Source organism: Zeugodacus cucurbitae, chromosome 2 (genome assembly GCF_028554725.1).
Source record: "Zeugodacus cucurbitae isolate PBARC_wt_2022May chromosome 2, idZeuCucr1.2, whole genome shotgun sequence".
Taxonomy (NCBI): Eukaryota; Metazoa; Arthropoda; class Insecta; order Diptera; family Tephritidae; genus Zeugodacus; species Zeugodacus cucurbitae.
The window spans coordinates 43,125,458-43,146,376 of record NC_071667.1 but is presented as its reverse complement, the minus strand read 5'-3'; the positions used below and the strand labels follow the sequence as shown (position 1 = coordinate 43,146,376).

General features: G+C 34.4%; 1 protein-coding gene across 6 annotated transcripts in view; it reads right to left on the bottom strand.

The window, feature by feature from the left end:
- The window catches only part of LOC105219617 (homeotic protein antennapedia), a 159,039-nt gene that overhangs the window by 16,904 nt on the left and 121,216 nt on the right, over positions 1 to 20,919 (bottom strand). For all 6 annotated transcript variants that reach the window (XM_054235945.1, XM_054235937.1, XM_054235935.1 and 3 more), the window contains 2 exons: positions 1,321 to 1,570; positions 381 to 1,250 (listed from right to left, as the gene is read on the bottom strand). In XM_054235945.1, coding sequence (XP_054091920.1) covers positions 381 to 992 — 612 coding nt within the window. In that variant the 5' untranslated portion in view covers positions 993 to 1,250; positions 1,321 to 1,570. The remainder of the gene's footprint in view (positions 1 to 380; positions 1,251 to 1,320; positions 1,571 to 20,919) is intronic.

Here is a 20,919-nt window from a genome sequence, read left to right as displayed (position 1 = left end):
TAGAAGAGGAATATTAAACTTATCAGAGATTTTTGAGACATGTGGTAAAATGAGTATGTAAATAAGCAACATTCATGTCATACAAATATTATCTGTTTCTTAAAAAATTTAATTTCCGTTTATATGAAGAAATATTACATATGAACAGTTTTTATATCCTTGCTATTCCTGAATATGAAGAGGTATATGTATGCCATGCCTACGAGTTCATTTGTGCATAATACAGATACACACAAGTACATCTCAACAACTATTATATTGTAGTTATGTTCTATTTGCGATCTAGCGTTAAATATTCTCTGGTCTGTATGTACTCGTGCGAGGAACTGCCTTAGTTCAAATACATTATAAATTTATGTAAATATTATAAGTCTAATCACCTGTGCTTGTGGGTGCCCAATGTGGTGTGGCAAACTCATCTGTGCATTCATGTGATGGGCGCCCATTTGATCGACTAGGGGCGGTGAACCACCTTCGTGCACCATTCCCAAGCCGCCCACGGCTGCTTGCAGTTTACAACTGGCATATACTACAGGCTGTTGTTGCTGCTGTTGTTGGGCTGGATGTGTCACCTGTTGCGTCACTTGCGGATGTTGCTGATGCTGAGGCGTCGCCTGTGCTTGTTGCGTAACCTGTTGCGCCTGTTGTTGCGCTACTTGCTGCTGGGGTTGGGGCTGTTGCTGAAGTAGTGGACTACCATTTACTTGCGGCTGTTGTGACAAACCCACCTGACTGGAAGGACTGTCGGGACGAGAGTAACCTTGGTGCTCCATACTCTGACCGTTGTAATAGGTCATACGATCGTAGGGCGGGAAACGTGGGTAGGGCATATTGCCCTGATTATTTGGATGCTGACTGTAGTGATGCATTTGTTGTGCATCGAGATCGGTAACACCATTGCCCGGATAGTGACCATGGTGCATTTCGGGTCCCATATAGGAATTGGAAAAGTATGACGCCATACTTTCACAATTATTTGTACTCATCGTCATATTGAAGGATTCTATTGTGTCTGTGGTAAACGTGGTGGCGGTGTTAATCGTGGTTAGGGGTAGCGGGTTGCTGAATATAATGTTTCTTGGGAAACTTCTTTACTTTTGTTGATGGAGCTGGCGGAGTCGGTTTTTGGATGGGCGTGTGCGCTTATAGGCTTCGTGTTGCTGTACAGGCGCTTGAAGCTACTTGGTTTTCAGCTATACAACTTATATGGATACTTATATATGTATATATACAGTACTGTAGATTCTAACCTGGATTGGAGAAAGCAATTTACGAGATTAATTAATAACAAATTGGCATATTTTGTATAAAAATACTTACTTAAATCTGAACACCTATGTAAGTACAGTATACAATTCGTTATTAGCTTAAAGTGTTTGAGGTATAAAAATGATTTGCGTTTCTGCTTTTCAAGTTTAATATCGTCTTAACTTTTCTAATTGTAGAGGTTTATTCTAACGTTAGCCAACATTGTTTAGTAAATTAAAACTCCAAAAATAAGTTGTAGATTCTGTGATAAAGTAGTGTTAAACTCTACTCATTCAATTTTGATTCGTTTTGGAGTGAAACTCTGGAAAGAGAAATGAATAACTGAGTTAGTAATTAGAAAAATAAAATATTTTATAAACATGATAAGATTGTTGATAATAACACAATTAGGTTGAATATATATTTATATTGTATTAAAAACGAACTTCTATGATACTCGTATCCACGCTTTCGTCACAATTCAACGCCCGAAAGGACTCAATTACGTAGTGATGGGTCCATGTTTCATCCATTGTCACAAGACAATTGTCTTCATGACTCCTTAATATGTTGGGGCAGTTATGTTGTCACACTTATTAATGCATAGCTTGACATCATCGGTGAAACATGAAACAATATTTTATCAAAACACGAAATTCAATGTTTTCAAAGCTATCAGCGATAGCTTCACTTTGGTAGCAATAACTTAGGAACCAAATTTTATCATATATTTAATTATGATAAAAAAACTGAAGTACAGACTTAAGGTCAGCATGGATCGAATGATATTGTTATACTGGAAGGATAAGGTCCTTTCGATGTGCATCACTCTGAGGCTATTTTTTTCGTTCTGGCTATCATTCCGTAATACTTCCCACCTTATACATATGATCGGACCAGAAAGTAATTTATATATATTTATGTTTAACTGTATATATAATAATGCTATTTTTTAATTTTCCCACTTTTTGAACTTTTTTCATTACGAAACGTGAGTTCAATATTACTCGCCACTATTTCATGCCAACATTCAACCCTTTTGTTATAAAAATTCCAAAGCTGATTGAAAATTTGCTCATTGAAGCGAATTTTCAAATGATGAAATTCTTAATTACAACAACAAACAACAACATCTTTAAAGGTAGGATTCTATTTCGTATATAACCGGTGTGCAAACTAACATCAATGTTGGTTGAGGTATGTAACAAAATACGAACTGGTCTAATAAAAATTAATTTGTCACCAGTCCGCACGAACTAAATATCTTGCCATCCATTTTATTCACTACAACTCTATGTAACAGGACATTCGTATAAAGTGGTTCTGAACTATTTAGAACGTGAAGTTTTGGCTATCGGCATATTCTAAAGGGTGATTTTTTAAGAGCTTGATAACTTTTTAAAAAAAAAAAACGCATAAAATTTGCAACGTTAGATTGGTTCATGACATTTACTTTTTGAAGATAATTTCATTTAAATGTTGACCGCGGCTGCGTCTTAGGTGGTCCATTCGGAAAGTCCAATTTTGGGCAACTTTTTCGAGCATTTCGGCCGGAATAGCCCGAATTTCTTCGGAAATGTTGTCTTCCAAAGCTGGAATAGTTGCTGGCTTATTTCTGTAGACTTTAGACTTGACGTAGCCCCACAAAAAATAGTCTAAAGGCGTTAAATCGCATGATCTTGGTGGCCAACTTACGGGTCCATTTCTTGAGATGAATTGTTCTCCGAAGTTTTCCCTCAAAATGGCCATAGAATCGCGAGCTGTGTGGCATGTAGCGCCATCTTGTTGAAACCACATGTCAACCAAGTTCAGTTCTTCCATTTTTGGCAACAAAAAGTTTGTTAGCATCGAACGATAGCGATCGCCATTCACCGTAACGTTGCGTCCAACAGCATCTTTGAAAAAATACGGTCCAATGATTCCACCAGCGTACAAACCACACCAAACAGTGCATTTTTCGGGATGCATGGGCAGTTCTTGAACGGCTTCTGGTTGCTCTTCACCCCAAATGCGGCAATTTTGCTTATTTACGTAGCCATTCAACCAGAAATGAGCCTCATCGCTGAACAAAATTTGTCGATAAAAAAGCGGATTTTCTGCCAACTTTTCTAGGGCCCATTCACTGAAAATTCGACGTTGTGGCAGATCGTTCGGCTTCAGTTCTTGCACGAGCTGTATTTTATACGGTTTTACACCAAGATCTTTGCGTAAAATCTTCCATGTGGTCGAATAACACAAACCCAATTGCTGCGAACGGCGACGAATCGACATTTCACGGTCTTCAGCCACACTCTCAGAAACAGACGCAATATTCTCTTCTGTACGCACTGTACGCATTCGTGTGGTTGGTTTAATGTCCAATAAAGTAAACTGAGTGCGAAACTTGGTCACAATCGCATTAATTGTTTGCTCACTTGGTCGATTATGTAGACCATAAATCGGACGTAAAGCGCGAAACACATTTCGAACCGAACACTGATTTTGGTAATAAAATTCAATGATTTGCAAGCGTTGCTCGTTAGTAAGTCTATTCATGATGAAATGTCAAAGCATACTGAGCATCTTTCTCTTTGACACCATGTCTAAAATCCCACGTGATCTGTCAAATACTAATGCATGAAAATCCTAACCTCAAAAAAATCACCCGTTACTTAATACATATAAAAATATAATCTATTTTCTGATGTTTGTACTCGTATTTATGAAACTATGTGAAGCCACTAATGCACGGAAATTGTTGTATGGTGAGAGAAGGGAATTCGGGGGGATCACTTTGGGAAAAAGAAAATATTTGTTCTGAAGGCTACAAAATGTTGTTCATAACAAAATGCATTAAATTCCTCGGATACGCGACAAACATAGACCAGCACGAATGAGAGTGTTAAGCTTTTGGAATTTTTTTAATCGATTTTTGAACAATTTGATGTTATTCTCTATATAGGAAAATCGAATATTTATTGTAGCACGAAACTTCGAGTATGATATAGACCTATATGTATATAAAGCAGAATGACAAGCTTGATATAATCATACGCCAAGGAATAAACAGGATATGCCTTTGGAATAAGGAATAAACAGGATATTTTGGATGCTGATATTTTTTAAAGCTTTTCATGTGCAAAAATACGGTATAATATCTGTTTCAGCCATTTTTCAATCCTTCAAACCAGTAATATGAGTATTCTATGCACTCAGTACTAGTTTGATGTGCAACCAACTATGACGATCCCTTTCAAATTACCACGTCCTATTCCATTGTTACTGCCACATGCTGTGGCGTATTCTTCCTCTGTTCCATTGTTTGTTTTGGCTTTTGTCATCAACAAAATAATTTCATATCCGGCCCGTCGCCGCCTACAACAAAAGCCAAACTGCTCACCGGCATTTCTATGCTCCCCCTTTCCCTCTCTTTACTCACTTAATGTATGTATAGGTACGCTGTGTGGGTTTTAACTGTCAAATACAGGCTTCCGTTTCAATTATTCCATGCAGAGGCATTAGAAGGGCTGTTTGTTGATATCTTGTGGGTGAAGAAATGACGCCCGGACCAAATATACGAATATTTTACAGTTTCCTAAACGTTGTGTATGCATATCTATATTATATATGTATATGGATCTAAGTACGCGCCAATTGACATGATATACTATACAATAGCAAAACACACCAATGAAAACGCTAAATTTTCTTCAAGCAGAATCGGAGATTTGTTAACTTTTCTGAGCAAGCATCAAGTATAATTTAAGAAGACTAAAATTATGATATGAAATTAAAAAATTAACACCAGAAATCTAAGTTTTTACCCCTTCTAGTCTATCTATGCTAATGACTGCAACAATAATGTTAAAAATACTTAACAAAATCAGTGTAACGATTCGTGAAGATATATCACTCATTATCTCTTATATTACAAATATTATATATAGCTATAGCACTATTGCAAACAGACATTCAGAACAGCAGTTGAACAGTTAATCCTTGCTGGGTATCTTCGAACAAACATACATACCTGTATACAGAATAGCACGCTTTGTGGCAATTATTTTAGGACAATATATAGAAACGCAGTCAGGCGAAAACGGATTGATAACGGATCTGGCATATTTTATAAAAAAAAATATTATTTTATTGTTTCAGATAAATGTAAGCGAGTATTAGCAATGTGTCGTTGATGCTGATACTAATGGTTTATGTTCATATAATGTTCATTTCATATAATTTGTATACAAATGATGGATTAACAATCATCAATATCAGAGAACTTAAATGAGTGCGCCTTTCCATTTTATATACACTCTGTCAATTTTTTCCCCTATGAAAAACGTAACATACTTTTAGGAGTATATGGTAGAATGGTGCTTTCAGCGACATCTGCTGAAAATAATGGTTAACTGTCGATAAATAGTATAGAGCATTGCTAAAACAACTGCATACATGTTCTCGCTATCCGCAGCTAGATGTCACCCTTGGTGACAGTAAAAATGATTGACACGTTTTGTAGAATGGAGAGAAATAATTAAAAGCAAAATGAGGATAAATTTTTAAAGTTATATAGAAGAAAACCAGGACTATTTACAGGAAGCAAATTATTCAAGGCTTTCAATTTTCTGAATCTATTTTTAATATATCCCAATACCTAGTATTTTTGGCATCGCTTACCAATTGCAATTCGAAATTCGAAAAAAATATAACTTCCCTTGCCCAAATCACCATAATACACAAAAACTCTTCGAGTTAGAGAGACTAGAAGTTTTCATTAAAACATATTTTTTTAAAAAGCTGTAAAATATAAATATAATTATATATAAATAATTTTTTTTTTCGCAAAAAGTTATATTTACATACATATGTTGAAACACGTATTCTGTAATTTGGTTTATTGCAGTCTGCTATTGTTTTGCTCATGTTATTATTACAAGATTCATTCAATCCATAAGTGTTATATCATATTTTTTGTTCGCCTCCAGACAATATAGGGACGCTTTTAAAATTCTAATTTCTGATTCGATTTGGTTCGATTTATGGAAGAAAATTTGTATGAAATTTAGCTTCTAAACGCTATTGCCAATTTAAGAGTTCGAGTTATGGAGATTTTTGAGTTATAGAATTCCAGTTGAGCGAGTTCAACTGTATACGTATGTATACAAAATAATTATCAATATTTTTCGTTTGAACCGATGTTTGACTCTATAAATTATGTGAACGTACTACCTATTGGTATATCATATTTAATCCAGGCCAAATTCAATTCTCTCCACAAGAGCTATGAATATATGTACATATATATTATATAGCGACTTTTTGTTCTCCACAGGTATTTTTAATCTTATTCCAGACTTTTGGTTAGTATACATTAGTTAAACCATAAAATTTGTTAAGGCAATATTATACATTTTAAGTAAAACATATTTAAAGTATTTAAGTACGACAAACACTAGTACTGTCTTCTTAAAATTTTATTCATGAGATGTATTCTCGAGAACATTTAAAAATAATGTATGAAATCGAGTCAATAATAAGACAGAGTTTTTTAATAATTAATTTTTATGCTCTTCGTATATTTATACTAAACTTTGATCCTCTTTTACTTAAGTTGAGTATTCTCAACGTAATCAATTCCAGTCTAATCTAATTTTATCGCACAATAGTGTACCTACATACAAATTTACATATATGAATGTATGGATATGTATACTCAATTGCTACTCCCACCTATGCAAGAAAGGAAAAACAATAGCCGAAATAAAAACACATACAACTACTAAACAACAAACATTTATACACCAATTACAGTATCGCTGAAAAGCAAAAACAATATGCACACAACAGAGCGCCGTCAAAGAGTGTCGCATATTCGCCAAACGGTACATAAAGCCATAAATCAAAATGGCTGTTGTTTGATAGCTGAGAGAGAGAATTCGTTCATTGTACTTCAATCAACATCATTCCCTCTCCCCGCAACATTCTTTCCTAAATTTGTTTCGCACTGAATGTGATGCCAGCAATTACGAATTTCATTGGCATCGATTGATAAAATAAAGGCTGCTGAATATTTATTATGTATTATATATCAGTAGATAGTAATTTGCTATAACCTTTTCCCAATTTTTACAATTTGTATTCTGCATATCAACTATTAATACTAATTTTTAACAATAACTCATTATATTTTGATACAATACATTTCATTTGGCATTTCTTTTCTAACAGGGGTTTTTCGCATTTTTATCGCAGTCAACCATGACCAATGAGCGAGCGAGAGAGACCACAAAGAAATAATGCAGTGTTTATGTTTACAATGCGTAAGTATTATTTGCGAAATATTACATCAAATCAGTTTCATTATTATATACTCGATTTATTTAAGCTAAAGTGTTGGTAATTAGACGATATGTATTCTTATTATCTACTAATTCAGTAACAATTTCTGGACTGGGCGGAGTTTTTTTTGTGCTAGTAAATGTGGGCTGATCCAGCTTGATGGGTTTATGTCTTTACTAAATTTTAGGGATGCCACATTTTAATATACGCATAGAAATAAAAACTATCGGAATAAACTAACTCAAATTTGTATTAGAGGCATATTTATAATGGAAATCAAACAAATTTTATTTCTAATAATATACGATGCTTTTATATTTTGTTCAAAGTGTTGCATTTTTAAATGAAATTTGTCGGCATTTGATAGGGATTTTAAAACGACGATGCTATCAAAATTTGTATTCAAATCACGCTTTTTCGCACGAATTGATGAGAAATTATAACATTTGCTACATGTGGCCGACATCTGTCATCATAACAAAAATATAACACAGTTGTCCTGAGTGCCTTGCAATATCTACAATATTAAATTTACAAAATATTATTTATACCATTTTGGCACAGTTTACATGGTGCGGATACTGAAATATGGTCATTTAATAAAATCGCAACTAAGTTTTATTATGTTCTGAAGAAACGACCTAAAAGACAATAAAATAAGAAAAATGGGAAATTACTATGCTAATTGGGGATTCGAAATTTTAAAACTTTAGTTCAATTATCAATTACTTAAGCCTATCAATACTTAGTGGAATGTACAATCTCCATACAAGTGAACTTTTATGTGGTTACATTCAAATTAAAAATTATATTATTATAAACTAACGTGATCATTCGACTGTCTAAATTGGTTGAATTCGACTTAGAACTTTAAAACGAATTAGAGTGAAAGATTTTATTTGAGTGAATACAACAGAATAAAGAATGAATTTTTTAACATTTGTTTTATATGAAACGAAATTGTGAAGTCCTATGTCATGATTTTCTCACACTATTGTTGTTGGATTACTGTCACATTGAAATTGTTATTCTTTGTGCAACACATTTATTCCCTTTGCTTGAGCATTTAATTGAATCTATTAGCATTTCTAAATGGCAACACAACTTTTTCCCTATCTGTCCTTTTTATGTTTGCTGATGTTTTTGTTATAAGAATCAGAGACACACTTTTATTTTATAATTGTATTAAATTACAAAATGTTAACGTGGAAAAGCGACAGGAAAAACGATTGAACGAATATAGAAAGCAGCATGAGTCTTGCGAAACGGAGTACGCATCGCACTGGTCACAGCCGTTTAAGTAACGTTTCTGCAAAGTGTTGCTGCACCTGCTAAAAGTTCACTTCGCCACAATCAGAATCAGTATGTGCTGTCAATATTTGACAGTTAATACACTTTTATGTTAATACTGGTACTTTGAGCTGTGCATTGCTGCAGCGCCAGAAAACCAGTTCGTTGCTGCTAAAGTGCCAATCGCTAAAAAGTGCACTCCATGCCCGATACCGAGGTTACAGAGATGGTAACTTGTAACTTTTTTGTAGGGTTATTGTGAGCACGCATTCCCTGCTAAATGATTGCGTCAAGGGAGCAGAGCACGTCACTACTGCTGGGCTACAGATGAAATGACTTCATTGGGGCCAGTAGGAAAAGGATTTCAACGGTCGAGAATGTGTTTGATTCTTTATTCTTTTATGCATTAATCATTGTCTGCAACAGTGTAGGGAAAACGATCAGTGGTTTTAAGTCAACTCAAAAGTATTTAAGTAACTTTTGAAATATAAAACTTAGATTTTCAGCAATTCTCCGTAACGTATTTTAAATATATCTTCAATGTTTACTTTGGCTTTATAATATACTTCCATTTATGTATGACATTAAATCATATATCTGGGTAAACATGACATTTCAATGATACTAAAGAAATTCAGAAAATACTATTGACACACACCTACATGCTGAAATCAAACAAGTTCTATGTTCTATATATTATGGAACGCAATCGATTAGATTGAGAAGTGTACCAATTATATTTCCTATTGGCATTACTTATCTCCATTACGTCGAATGTGTCAGGTGTTCTTCTATCCCCTGGACACATTACAATTGGGATGTGTTCACCTAGATGCTGACTGTATCTTAGGTCTCTTGCAATCACCACTTAAGCTGACGCTACAACCAAAGTTAGCGTTGCTGTTAGAGAGTATTTTGTAATGCACGCACGAAACAGACTGTCAGACAAGTAACAAGCAGCCTAGACAAGAGGCGAAACGTGCCACTATACGTTCATATAGCGTTTTTGCCACAAGCCATGGCAAAGTTCGAAACAGCGATCGACAGGCTATACAAAGCTGGCCTAGTCAGTCAATAAGATAGACAGATACAAAAACACAGGCGGGCGGAGAAAGAAGAATATGGGTAAATGTTCGATGAGGCTGTTGAACATTCTGATAGGCGCTGTGATCGCTGTATTTATATATAAATACATGCATATAGATGATCACAATAAAAGGAATCGTGACAAGGCAAAGCTAGAAGATAACTAAGTGATAATAAATCTAATTGACACATTTGTGTAAACTGATCACGGAGTATTGATGGAATTTTCTACAGTTCAGTTAGTATATGACATGCAATGGATTCAATTCGACTGATTCAATTCCAAAAAATATTATAAAAGCAAAACTACATCCTGCAAGTTTCATAGGAGCTCTTCTAAAAAGTGGCAATACGATTTTATTTCTGACCCAAAATTATTTTTTTAATTACAAATGTAAAAAATTGTACAAAATGGTTCCGAACTTATGATTTATTATTTATCCACCAAATCAATACAAAACTGACGACTTACCATCCCACTGGGAATTCGATCTTTACTTAACACTGCAAGTCGATTTCGCCACAAGACAGCCATATTAACTGACAACGCACTAGCCATTTGTGGAGATAAACATCTGACGACGACTGCAGCGTTTCAATTGTTGATGTGATCGATCGCATTGCGGTTGCATACAACCAATTGATTCGTAGTGAATTCATACCTCATTTTGTTTTGATGTGTTGTTTTCTTGTCTATTGTATCAACACTCGAGCAAGTGCTTCGAAGAAAACAACTGACAGAATGAGAAAGAAAGAGTTATGTCAAAGTGTGGTCATACTGACATCATTGGTGTGCTTTGATTGGCAGATGAGCATGCCAATGCCAATAGTTGCTGAAACCCTCGCTGACAAAGTATCACGTGATCTACATTTCACTGGAGAATTAAATAGGGAACTTGAGAAAATAAAATTAAAAGGAACGATAAGAAATATAAGCACAACTCAAACATTAAAGTTTTCATAGTTTTCTAAGTTTGAAGAAATAAGCGGATTTCCAAAAACATATATTATATCAGGGAACACAATAACTTATAGACATTTCCATAATTATATCCATCAAAATATTTCCTACTTCCATTTATTGTCAAAATAGTCACGTTATGCCTTATATTAAACTTATAATTTTTTATCCAATAGAAATCTGGTGTATTTTTCTCTCGTTGGAATTAATTTTTTTATAAACGTCATACATACTCAATATTTATAATTATTTGCAAGTATGAAAGAAATGTTTGAATAAAATGTCCGCTTGAGTTAATGGGTTAAAAACTGAGTTAGCCTTAATCCACGTGTTAAAAAACTATATATTTGGTATATTTTTATACGCCTAGCTATAGCGGGTGTTGAGTAATTTGCAGTTCGAGCGTATTGTTTTTATACTCTCGCATCAAAGTTGCGAAAGGAAGTATAATATTTTTGTTCACATAACGGTTGTTTGTATCACCCAGAAATAAAAGAGTTAGATATGGGGTTATATGTATATAAATGATCAGGATGACGAGTGGATTCGAAGTAGGGATGTCCGTCCGTCCGTCCGTCCGTCCGTCTCCCCGTGCAAGCGATAACTTGAGTTTAAATTGATATATCTTAATGAACTTGGTACACATATACCTTGGCACCCTAAGGATGTTGGTGTTGAAAATGTGCGAAATCGGTCCACTGCCACGCAAAATGCCGAAAACCGAAAACCTATAAAGTGTCATAATTAAGCCCTAAATAAAGCTATGGAAGTAAAATTTTACACAATAAATCGCACTAAAAAGGGACATATTTGGATGTAATTTTTTTGGGAAAGTGGCACATATTGCGTAAACTACTAAAGCTATATCAAGGAAACTCTCTAGAGTCGTTTCTTTTAGGCACTACCTTATACAGACCAAAAATGGAGGAAATCGGATTAAAACCGCGCCCACCTCCCATACAAGATTATGTTGAAAACCACTGAAAATTATTTAATTCTGTAAGGAAAACACCAGAAACCTTAAATTTCATTATAAAGATGGAGATATGAACCGTTTAGCTTACAATATATAAGTTAAGCGCTAGTGAAGATACCTGAACAGAACTTTGCACAAATACTGCCCTTCTAAAAATCGCCGTAATCGGTCCATAAGTTTTCAAGGCCCCATATATGGAACTTGAGACCTCTGTGCTTCTAATAATTTTTTTAACGAAAATATAGGTAAGTCTCTCATATATTTTAAAGAAATTCAAAGGGAATATTTTTCTTCCAATAATATGTCACCGTGCCAAAAATTAGTAAAATCGGGTCATAACTTCTCCAACATATGTCGGGTCAAATTGTGTTTATATTAATAAAATTTAATAAATAAATTTGCGAGAGCATAAGATGTTCGGTAGTACATGAACATTATATATTAATATGAATGTAAGACAAATTGCTCTGATTACATGATAAAATTGAATACTTTTCAATTGCCAGTTCAATTAAAATGTTAAATTTCCTTTTACATATGGGGCACCTTATTTGGTTTACCAGGCGCCAAAAACCGATTTGAGATTTTTTATGGTTTACGGGATCATAAATTAAGACCTGTAAGTCAATTAAAGTTTGCTACAAATATTTCCAACTTGTGCATCGTACCGCTCCTAACAAGTGCTTTTAATGCAATAAGTATGCGAAATGAAGTGTGTAAGTATAAAACAACTAATAAAGCAGGAGATCTGTGAGAACCGAGAGGAGCGGCAACAAGTCGCTTTGCCATGCCGATTTGTCAAAGTGTCACATGCACGCACGCACAGTCGTAGTAAGCCGTTGGTTGCGTTTACAGCGACGCCAATGTAAAAGCATCGTTGACATCATCCATTCTAGTCATATGTGGTATATATTAGAGTGGCTTCGACTGCGGCTACAGCTGTGGCAGACACAGCGGCAAATCCTATAATTGAACAATTCAAAGTGACGACTTCATTCTGCGAATATTTTTATCAGTATAAAAACAATGAAAGCGTTTGCAGCTAAAAAGCTCATGCAACGTGCAAAGAGTAGAAAACCAGCCAAGCTATACCAACGAGACAACAGAAATCCACAAAAACAACGATAAGAGAAAAAGCGCCAATGTGCTGCGGGAAAAAATTATCAATCAAAACTATATATGTAAGTGACATTGTCGATGTGGGTTTGTTTGTTGTAAATAAAATACGAGTACATGTGTGTCTAACGCGTCATTTGTGGCGCGTTGTTGATTATTACTGTGACACCGCTGGAGCTGCACGACTGCCAGTGTAGCTGACATTCTCGCAACAGCCTTTGAGGTTTTAACTGTAGCAGTGTATGTGCAGAGTAACGTTACGACTGTGACTGCCTTTTTAAAATCAATTTAAAATAATTGAGGTTATTATGACATCGTTACACACAGTGGCAGTGATCAGTACCACCAATTATCGTACTACAAATATAAAAACATGTCTGCTAAAGTTCAGATAACAGCTTTGGAAATTGCTATGTGACACGCCAAGTAGCCGCCAGTGGGAAAAGCTTCGGCACCCGCCGGGACTCCATTATATGCATATATGTACATATGCATGCATATAAATTATGTTTAAAGCGTCAATCTTTACTCAGAACTTTCACACCCAATATGGAGCAAAGCTAAAGATAATATTTAAGGTGTGAGCAAAAATATAAGGAGCGTGAGATATTTCGAAAAGTTAGGTTAAAGCGAGTAAAGAAACGATAAGCTCTTTAGAAAAGAGGTACCGGATTATCATTTATTAATGTACATAATTTTTACATATAGTCTATGATATAATCACTAAACTAAATGGAAACATACGCTAGTGAAAGCTTTGAACGAATTTATCACTTATTAATAATAAGTGATGGATGAGGAGAAAATCGCGACAGAATTTGTTTTTAAATCTCGTTATTTTAGAACAAATGTGCAGTTTGGACATTATTATAGTACGATTAGAATTGTTGGTCATTATAATAGTAAAGTAATTAAAATCTGAAAACAAGTAATATCTCAAAAATATGTTGTAATTTACAGAAAAAAACACTATTCACTTGTATCGCCCTCAAATATATAGAAGAATGTTACTAACGTTTCCTCTTACGCAATGGCAAATATTTCGCTTAACACAGAAACATTTCATTAAACTATTCCGAAAATCCCTTTGCAATGTTTAAGCCTATTTATTTTTATAAGCGATTCTCGCTTTGATGTGTGAGCCGTCATCAAATGAAAAGGAAGGAAAGTTGCTTGTGGGCGAGGGCGATGCATAATTTCCACCTACGTCATTCGCTTTGGTGTTAAAGTGTCAGAACGTTAACGTTGATTGTCACAAATATCGCTTAACAAAATGCTTATAAAAATCTACACACTATTCTGTGACTTGTCATCCATTTAGTCGCCGTCGCCGTACACATCTGTGTATTTTCTAGTTATTCGGCAACTTGTTTATGTCGTTGTTGGTACTTCTTTCAATATTGCCGGTTCCATGGATTATATAAAAAAGTTTGTGAAAAACAAAGTGTATCACAAATGTCTATATAATTATATATATAGATTGTTCGAATAAAATATGCAAAAGAAATAGTGATTAAGAAAAATAAATACTTTTATAATACAATAGCTTATATTCAAGACGATTACAGATCATATAACAGAGTTCATTAAATCTAAGCCGCCATACATCAACAAAAAACAATTGCCAACAAAGAAAAAACAATAATTTAAGACGAGACTCAATGAGAATTAGTTGTAAATAATATCATAAGAGGGAGAATGGTTGTAAAAGGCCAAAACTTTTATTTGAATGTTTTTTTTTAAATCAGACTATTTATTTATTCTTTATTATATTCCTTAGTATTAAAAACAGATTTTTATATTTCATTGGTAACTAAACTTTTGACGCGTTATTTGTCAGTATATATTCCGAAATTTTATAAAATTCCGAAATCTTATAACTAAATTGTATACAAGAAATATATTCAATTTGTCCATGACATGGAATCAAATATTCTTTATATCACAAAACGTTGCATATAATATAAAGTATATATTCTCATCAATGTTTCGACCACTACAAAATATTAGTGGTTGATATAGAATTATATATCAGAAAAATGCTCGAACGACTATATTAGATGATTTCTGTCCTGTTGGTTTTATGTGATTCAATAGAAGAGTATGATTTTCTAATCCAAAATTAGGCATCAATTTTGAAATATTTATCAACCGATTTTGTTTAACGTTTGCATTATTGTTATTTAGATTAATAATTACTCCTAAAGTTGTTTCTTTTTCGTTAAATGAACAAGTTTAATTGTACTTTTTGTACTTATTTTGACAACTCTGATCTTTATAGAATTTGACCCTCAGTAATTTTCCAGTGGAATTGAGTATTTGACATTGCTCATAATTACAATTACGTGTTATCTTTATGACTTAATTTTAAGCAGATACTACAAATTGCGTGAAAAAATTTACACTAAACGAAGTACTTTAATATGCGAATGTATAACAACAATAGCATATAAACAACCTCATACTTGAAACGGCATAAGAGCTGGGTCAAAACAAGCAAGGTTTATTATAATTACTTTATTTTGGCTATTTAGTGATGTCGTAAAATTGTATTCAGCACTTACAGCTTGTAATTAAATCAACATTGTCTTTGTGAGTCGCTACCTGACGCTGTCGGTGTCACTACAGAGTTAAAGTACGCATATAATCCATGACTTGACAGCTGCATAAAACGCTGATGTCGACAAAGTCATAGGTGTGCGTGGAAAAAGTAATATATGAAAATACTCTCCGCTGTTGGTTATTTTATGTTTGCACTTTGCAAACATTTTTGTTGTGATATTGGTGCGAAAATACGTTTTAAAATACAAGTGCAGCTCAAATTTGTTTATCTTCTTCCATTTTTGATGTTAATGCATTCGAGCTACACACAACACGACATCTTTGAAAACTTTCACTGTCCTCGGCGGGACAGATTTAACTGCTACAACCAAGCGGTTTACGTCACTTGCGTTCATGGTCTACTCTACAGCAAGTATGTTAGGATTTTACAGCGCAGCAGGCTCTAGTAAGGGTATTGTTCTACTTCACCTTTAACAGTTGGTTTCTTCCTGCCTAAAAATGCAATGGAAAACAAAGCATTAATCTGAAATTGGATATGCCTAGCACTGTCTTAAACACGAATGCGTCTTCTCTGACGGATGGTAATTATATAATGAAAACAGAGAAACATTACGCTTTGTGCAATAGCAAAGGAAAGTGAAATCATAGAGTCCCAAGGTCGATGTATCCTATTCTTTATAGTTCATTGAAAAAATTGTTCTCATAGATACCTTACGCAATATTTTAGCGAATATTCCTATCTTTTCCTTGAATGAAGACTTTGGCTAAAAATCCAATTTTTTGAAATTTAATGAATTTGTTTAAGATGTGTTCTAAGCCATTTCATCCAGAAATGGGTCGTAAAATACCCATACCAACCTCCCATATAGCACAATACATCACAAAATTATAAAACTAACGAATAGTAAACCAACGATAAATTAGACATATACACACAAAGTTTCAGAAGCACGCAAAATGTATCTTCTTTTGGACTATATATGCATGTACTAAACAATAGTGGCATTGTATCAAAAGCAAGAAAAATTTGTTTGATCCACCTAACAAAAAATACTGATTTTCGACTCCACCTTCAGTCTTTTATGACATAGTTTAGCATACATCCCGAATTTTTTCATACGCCTTCAAATTGCCAGAGTGTCTAATTTGGGAATACGTCCGAATTTAACTCTGCCTTACTTGTTCTGCCCGAATTCGTTTTCATAAAACAGAATCAACACATTAGTCCCTAATGGAGGTATAACGCTAATTTGATAATTACGTTCACCGCATAGTGGCTTCCACATGTTTGCCTTTGCTTCTGCCCGTGGCCGAAGTGAGGCTGCGAAAATTAGAAAGCTGGTTTTGTGGTGTAGTGGATTTGGTTGTTGGTCCAGTTGCTAATCAACGTCTCCGTAAAAGCAACCGCGACAACATGATAAATGATACACAAAATCTAACAGAGAAGAGCTGAATGAAATTTCATAGAGGTCCCCAACCGTTTTCACCTTCCCACTGCGCTGCATAATGTGGCAAAATTAAAGTTGCACACATGTTGCAAATGCGGCTACAAATGGCGTATACATTGCTTGCCATGTAAATTCATTCACAAAATCTGTAACAAATGTGTTCATCACTTGCACAGGCGCGTAATAATAATGCCATTGGGCATTACATTTCATTTAAGTTCATATTTTACATTGGCCGTTACCTACTCCTTCACACTGCGGTTGGCGCTACCGACATGAGTCTGTGGTAAACTCATGTTGCCACATGACAATGTTCATCATGTTTGTTGCTGTAACTGATGGTTGTCATCATAGCTTGTTGGTTGTTGATTGTTGGGGAAATACACATGTGTCAGTTGTGTCAACTTTGATAAAAATTAGCTGGAAACATGCTGTGCTTTTCTTGCTGGCACTAATAACCTTGAGTGTAATTACAACAATACTGATGTTACACACACAGCCGTTTATGTAATAGTACCATGTCACAAATGTGCACAAGAAAAGAGTTAAGTAAAATTAGTTGCCTCAACTTTTTACAACTTAGTAACAAGCCTAGAGCATTACAGACAGAAGAAAAAGCGCGTTGAAAGGTTAAAATAGCCAGTACCAGTACAGTACCATAAGTACTCATGACTGTTATCAGTTAAGAAAAAGTAGGATTGAGAGAGCCAAAGGTAAGGACACCTAATGCAGAGAAGTTATTTAGATCTAAATACTTTATTCGATTCGACCTCGAGATTTGTATTATATTACATTATTTGTTAGTAGTGCGCATCGATATAATATATATATTATGTAGCCTTCTTCACTTTTGGTGAGGATTTTTAGAATTTTACAATGAAATTATATTATTGACAATGATATTTTGTAAATACTGATCTAAAAGCTAAATTTTAATTAAACGCTATGCTTTTGTAAAATCGATAACATATTCTATAAATTCTTCGATTTCTCCCTATAATTTTCTCACATGGTTCAGAGGCACGGACTTTTTTTTTTTGTTACCGCTAGGGAATTGTAAAAATTCGAGTTCCGCAAACACATATGGTTGAACAATCTGAGCTATGTACATATATATGTATATCTAAATATACAATATATATGTATTTTGTACGTTAACAGGAAGTTCACGCTTGGAAAAACATGCTTCCGATATAAAACTATTTAGAAGCATTTGTATGGAATTTCTTTTGCGGTGAAAGGGATGGATATGGTGGTGGAATTGGATTTCGTACTTTTTGGCGGTTACTGACTAAATTTCTACCAACGTTCAACACGCTACGTAAAGCTGGAATAACACGTAAACATATACATACACACATATATACATATATAAAAATCTTTTGCCCAAGGAGCTTACTAACGAAAAGTGCGGCGGACAATGAAAGGGACCAAATGGGAGAATGAAAACAAGTCAGTTGCAACCAAATTGAGGTATGAAGCTAGAATAAATGTGAAAAACTCAATAACAATGCGAAAAACTAAAATGGCATTAGCACTAACAGACACCACCAGCTGCTGCTTCCCCGGTTGCCATTTGCCGACAACACCATCATGACTATCACTATACACTGAACACCACTAAATCCACTATGGTAGTGCTTTGCCGTCACAAGCATGGCCACTGGCATCAATTCAACACACTGACAATACCACGTACGAGGGCAAACGCTGCAACACATCGCAATCAGATTCGAAAAATTCGTAGGGGTTGTTTGCACTCGGAAAAGTTAGTGCAACGGCGCATATACGTAAACTTAAATATGTGTTGATACTGTGCAGTAATGCACAGAGGTGGAACCATTCATATTTGAAAGGGAATGAAGCGGTAATTTTTATTTAAACGCAGTAATTTAGTTTACCTAATTAACCGTTGGATGCATTAAAAATATAACAATACATATAGCTTAATAAATTATGGGTGCAACAAGTCTTATAGCTGGGTTTATTGCGCAGTGGCAACACAAGCTTTGTTGGACATCACACCACTCCAATAATGTTATCACTTTATTTTTTGACAGTGTCCAATGTATATCGTAATACATATTTTCAATAGCAATTGCCAGGGATAATGATAATAAAATTATAAAAAAATTGGCCTACGCCTCAAGGAAAATGATTGTTACTGAATTCGCGGGAAATATACAAATGTATATACAATAACTCAGTAAAGTACAGTATTGGTAACATAGCTGAGACTTAGCAGGTGCATCATTTTACATTGTTTATATGTCATCAGATTTGTTCGGAATTTATTATTCGCGAACACTAAACATTTGTAATTAAATGAAATTCTTAGCAAATAAATATGCAAAAATTATTTGTAAAGACCAGTATAAACTAAATCGCATTCTATGTTTTAACTTAATAAATTTTTACATTTACCAAATAGCGGCCATGACATACCTGCAAAAAAGAATAAATAAATTAATTAATAAATATAAAGAAATGAATAATTTGATTTTGCTTTAGACATTAAAAACAAAAAGAGCATACTGTATATTGGACTCTAATGTTCATTAAATTAATAGAAACATCATAAGCAGAAGCCAATTAATTTGATCCAAAACTAATAGCTTTGGAGCTGCAACTACAGGTACAATAAATAGCACACATCCCGTTCCTCAATTAAGCGGGTGTGTATCAACGGTATTTTGGGTCTATAGTCACTTATTAAAACTGGTCACAATAAACGTGAAATATCGTCAGTCCGATTGAGCTCATTTCGTATTTTTGTTCACGATTGCCGTTCACTCCTCGAGTGGCCAAACTTCTTGTGTACTTAGGAAATGAGCGCCTCATTGAACCGAATTAGCAGATGTCAATACATATGTATGTACTCGTGCTCTTATAAATGCATACAAAAAATGAAAATCTTACAACCACACGCGACACAAACAAACGGCCTGCAATACATTACACAAATCACTTAATTACTTGTTTAAGGTTGATAGTGTGTAAGAGTAGGAAAAAACTGGTGTAAATTAAATGAAAAATTCATTCATGCATTTTTAATGGGCCGCACGACTGTTTGAAACACATGCAGCACTGACCACCAAAGGTTTCGTTCACGAATGCTTCGATCGTATGCTTACGGTTTCAGTGTTGTATATGGAAGAGTGAGAAATTGCGCCCAATAACTGGATGAGTAAGTATCAGGTGCGGCAAGTGCTAATTAAGCTGGTGAGGGAAACCTGATTGTCGCCTTAAGTGCTTTGGAAGTGATGCTGGAATGTAAACGCAACATTTTCAAATACTTTTTTATTTAAGTTTCAGTTAGCATCAAACTGTCTGTTGTGTGTCTTTGGTGCCACATTTCAACATTTCAGATGTCACTGCATTTGTTCTGACAGCGAATTATGATAATACACGCATTAATATGCGCATTTATTAATAGAATTGCCTTTTTCGTTTCGCGAGAGGACAGGAGGAATATATACGTAAACGGAAGAATATAAATAACCTCTGGGCCGACCAATGGTTAATATACATATAGCCAATGTATAAAAAATGAAAACAGCTCATTTAAGATATGAGAAAGTACGAAATTGTGCATGCAAAAATGAAAATACATAATATTAAATTTTTTTTTAATTTTAGGTAATTTTTGGTAGGATTTGATAATAATAAATATGTATACTAATAATTTGTTTATTTATTTAAATCGTACGGGTGTGAAAATCACTTTTATTCGGTCTTTTTGTATGAGAAATATGAAAAATTAGTACTAAGTATTGTGGTAGAACATTAAGAATTATCAAATCAAATAATTGTTACCACAACAATCGGGTCTACGTAGTCACACGGCACTCGGATTTCTAACTGACCAAACTCGGTCTGCATTCCTCAAAATTAATTAGAACAAATGTTAG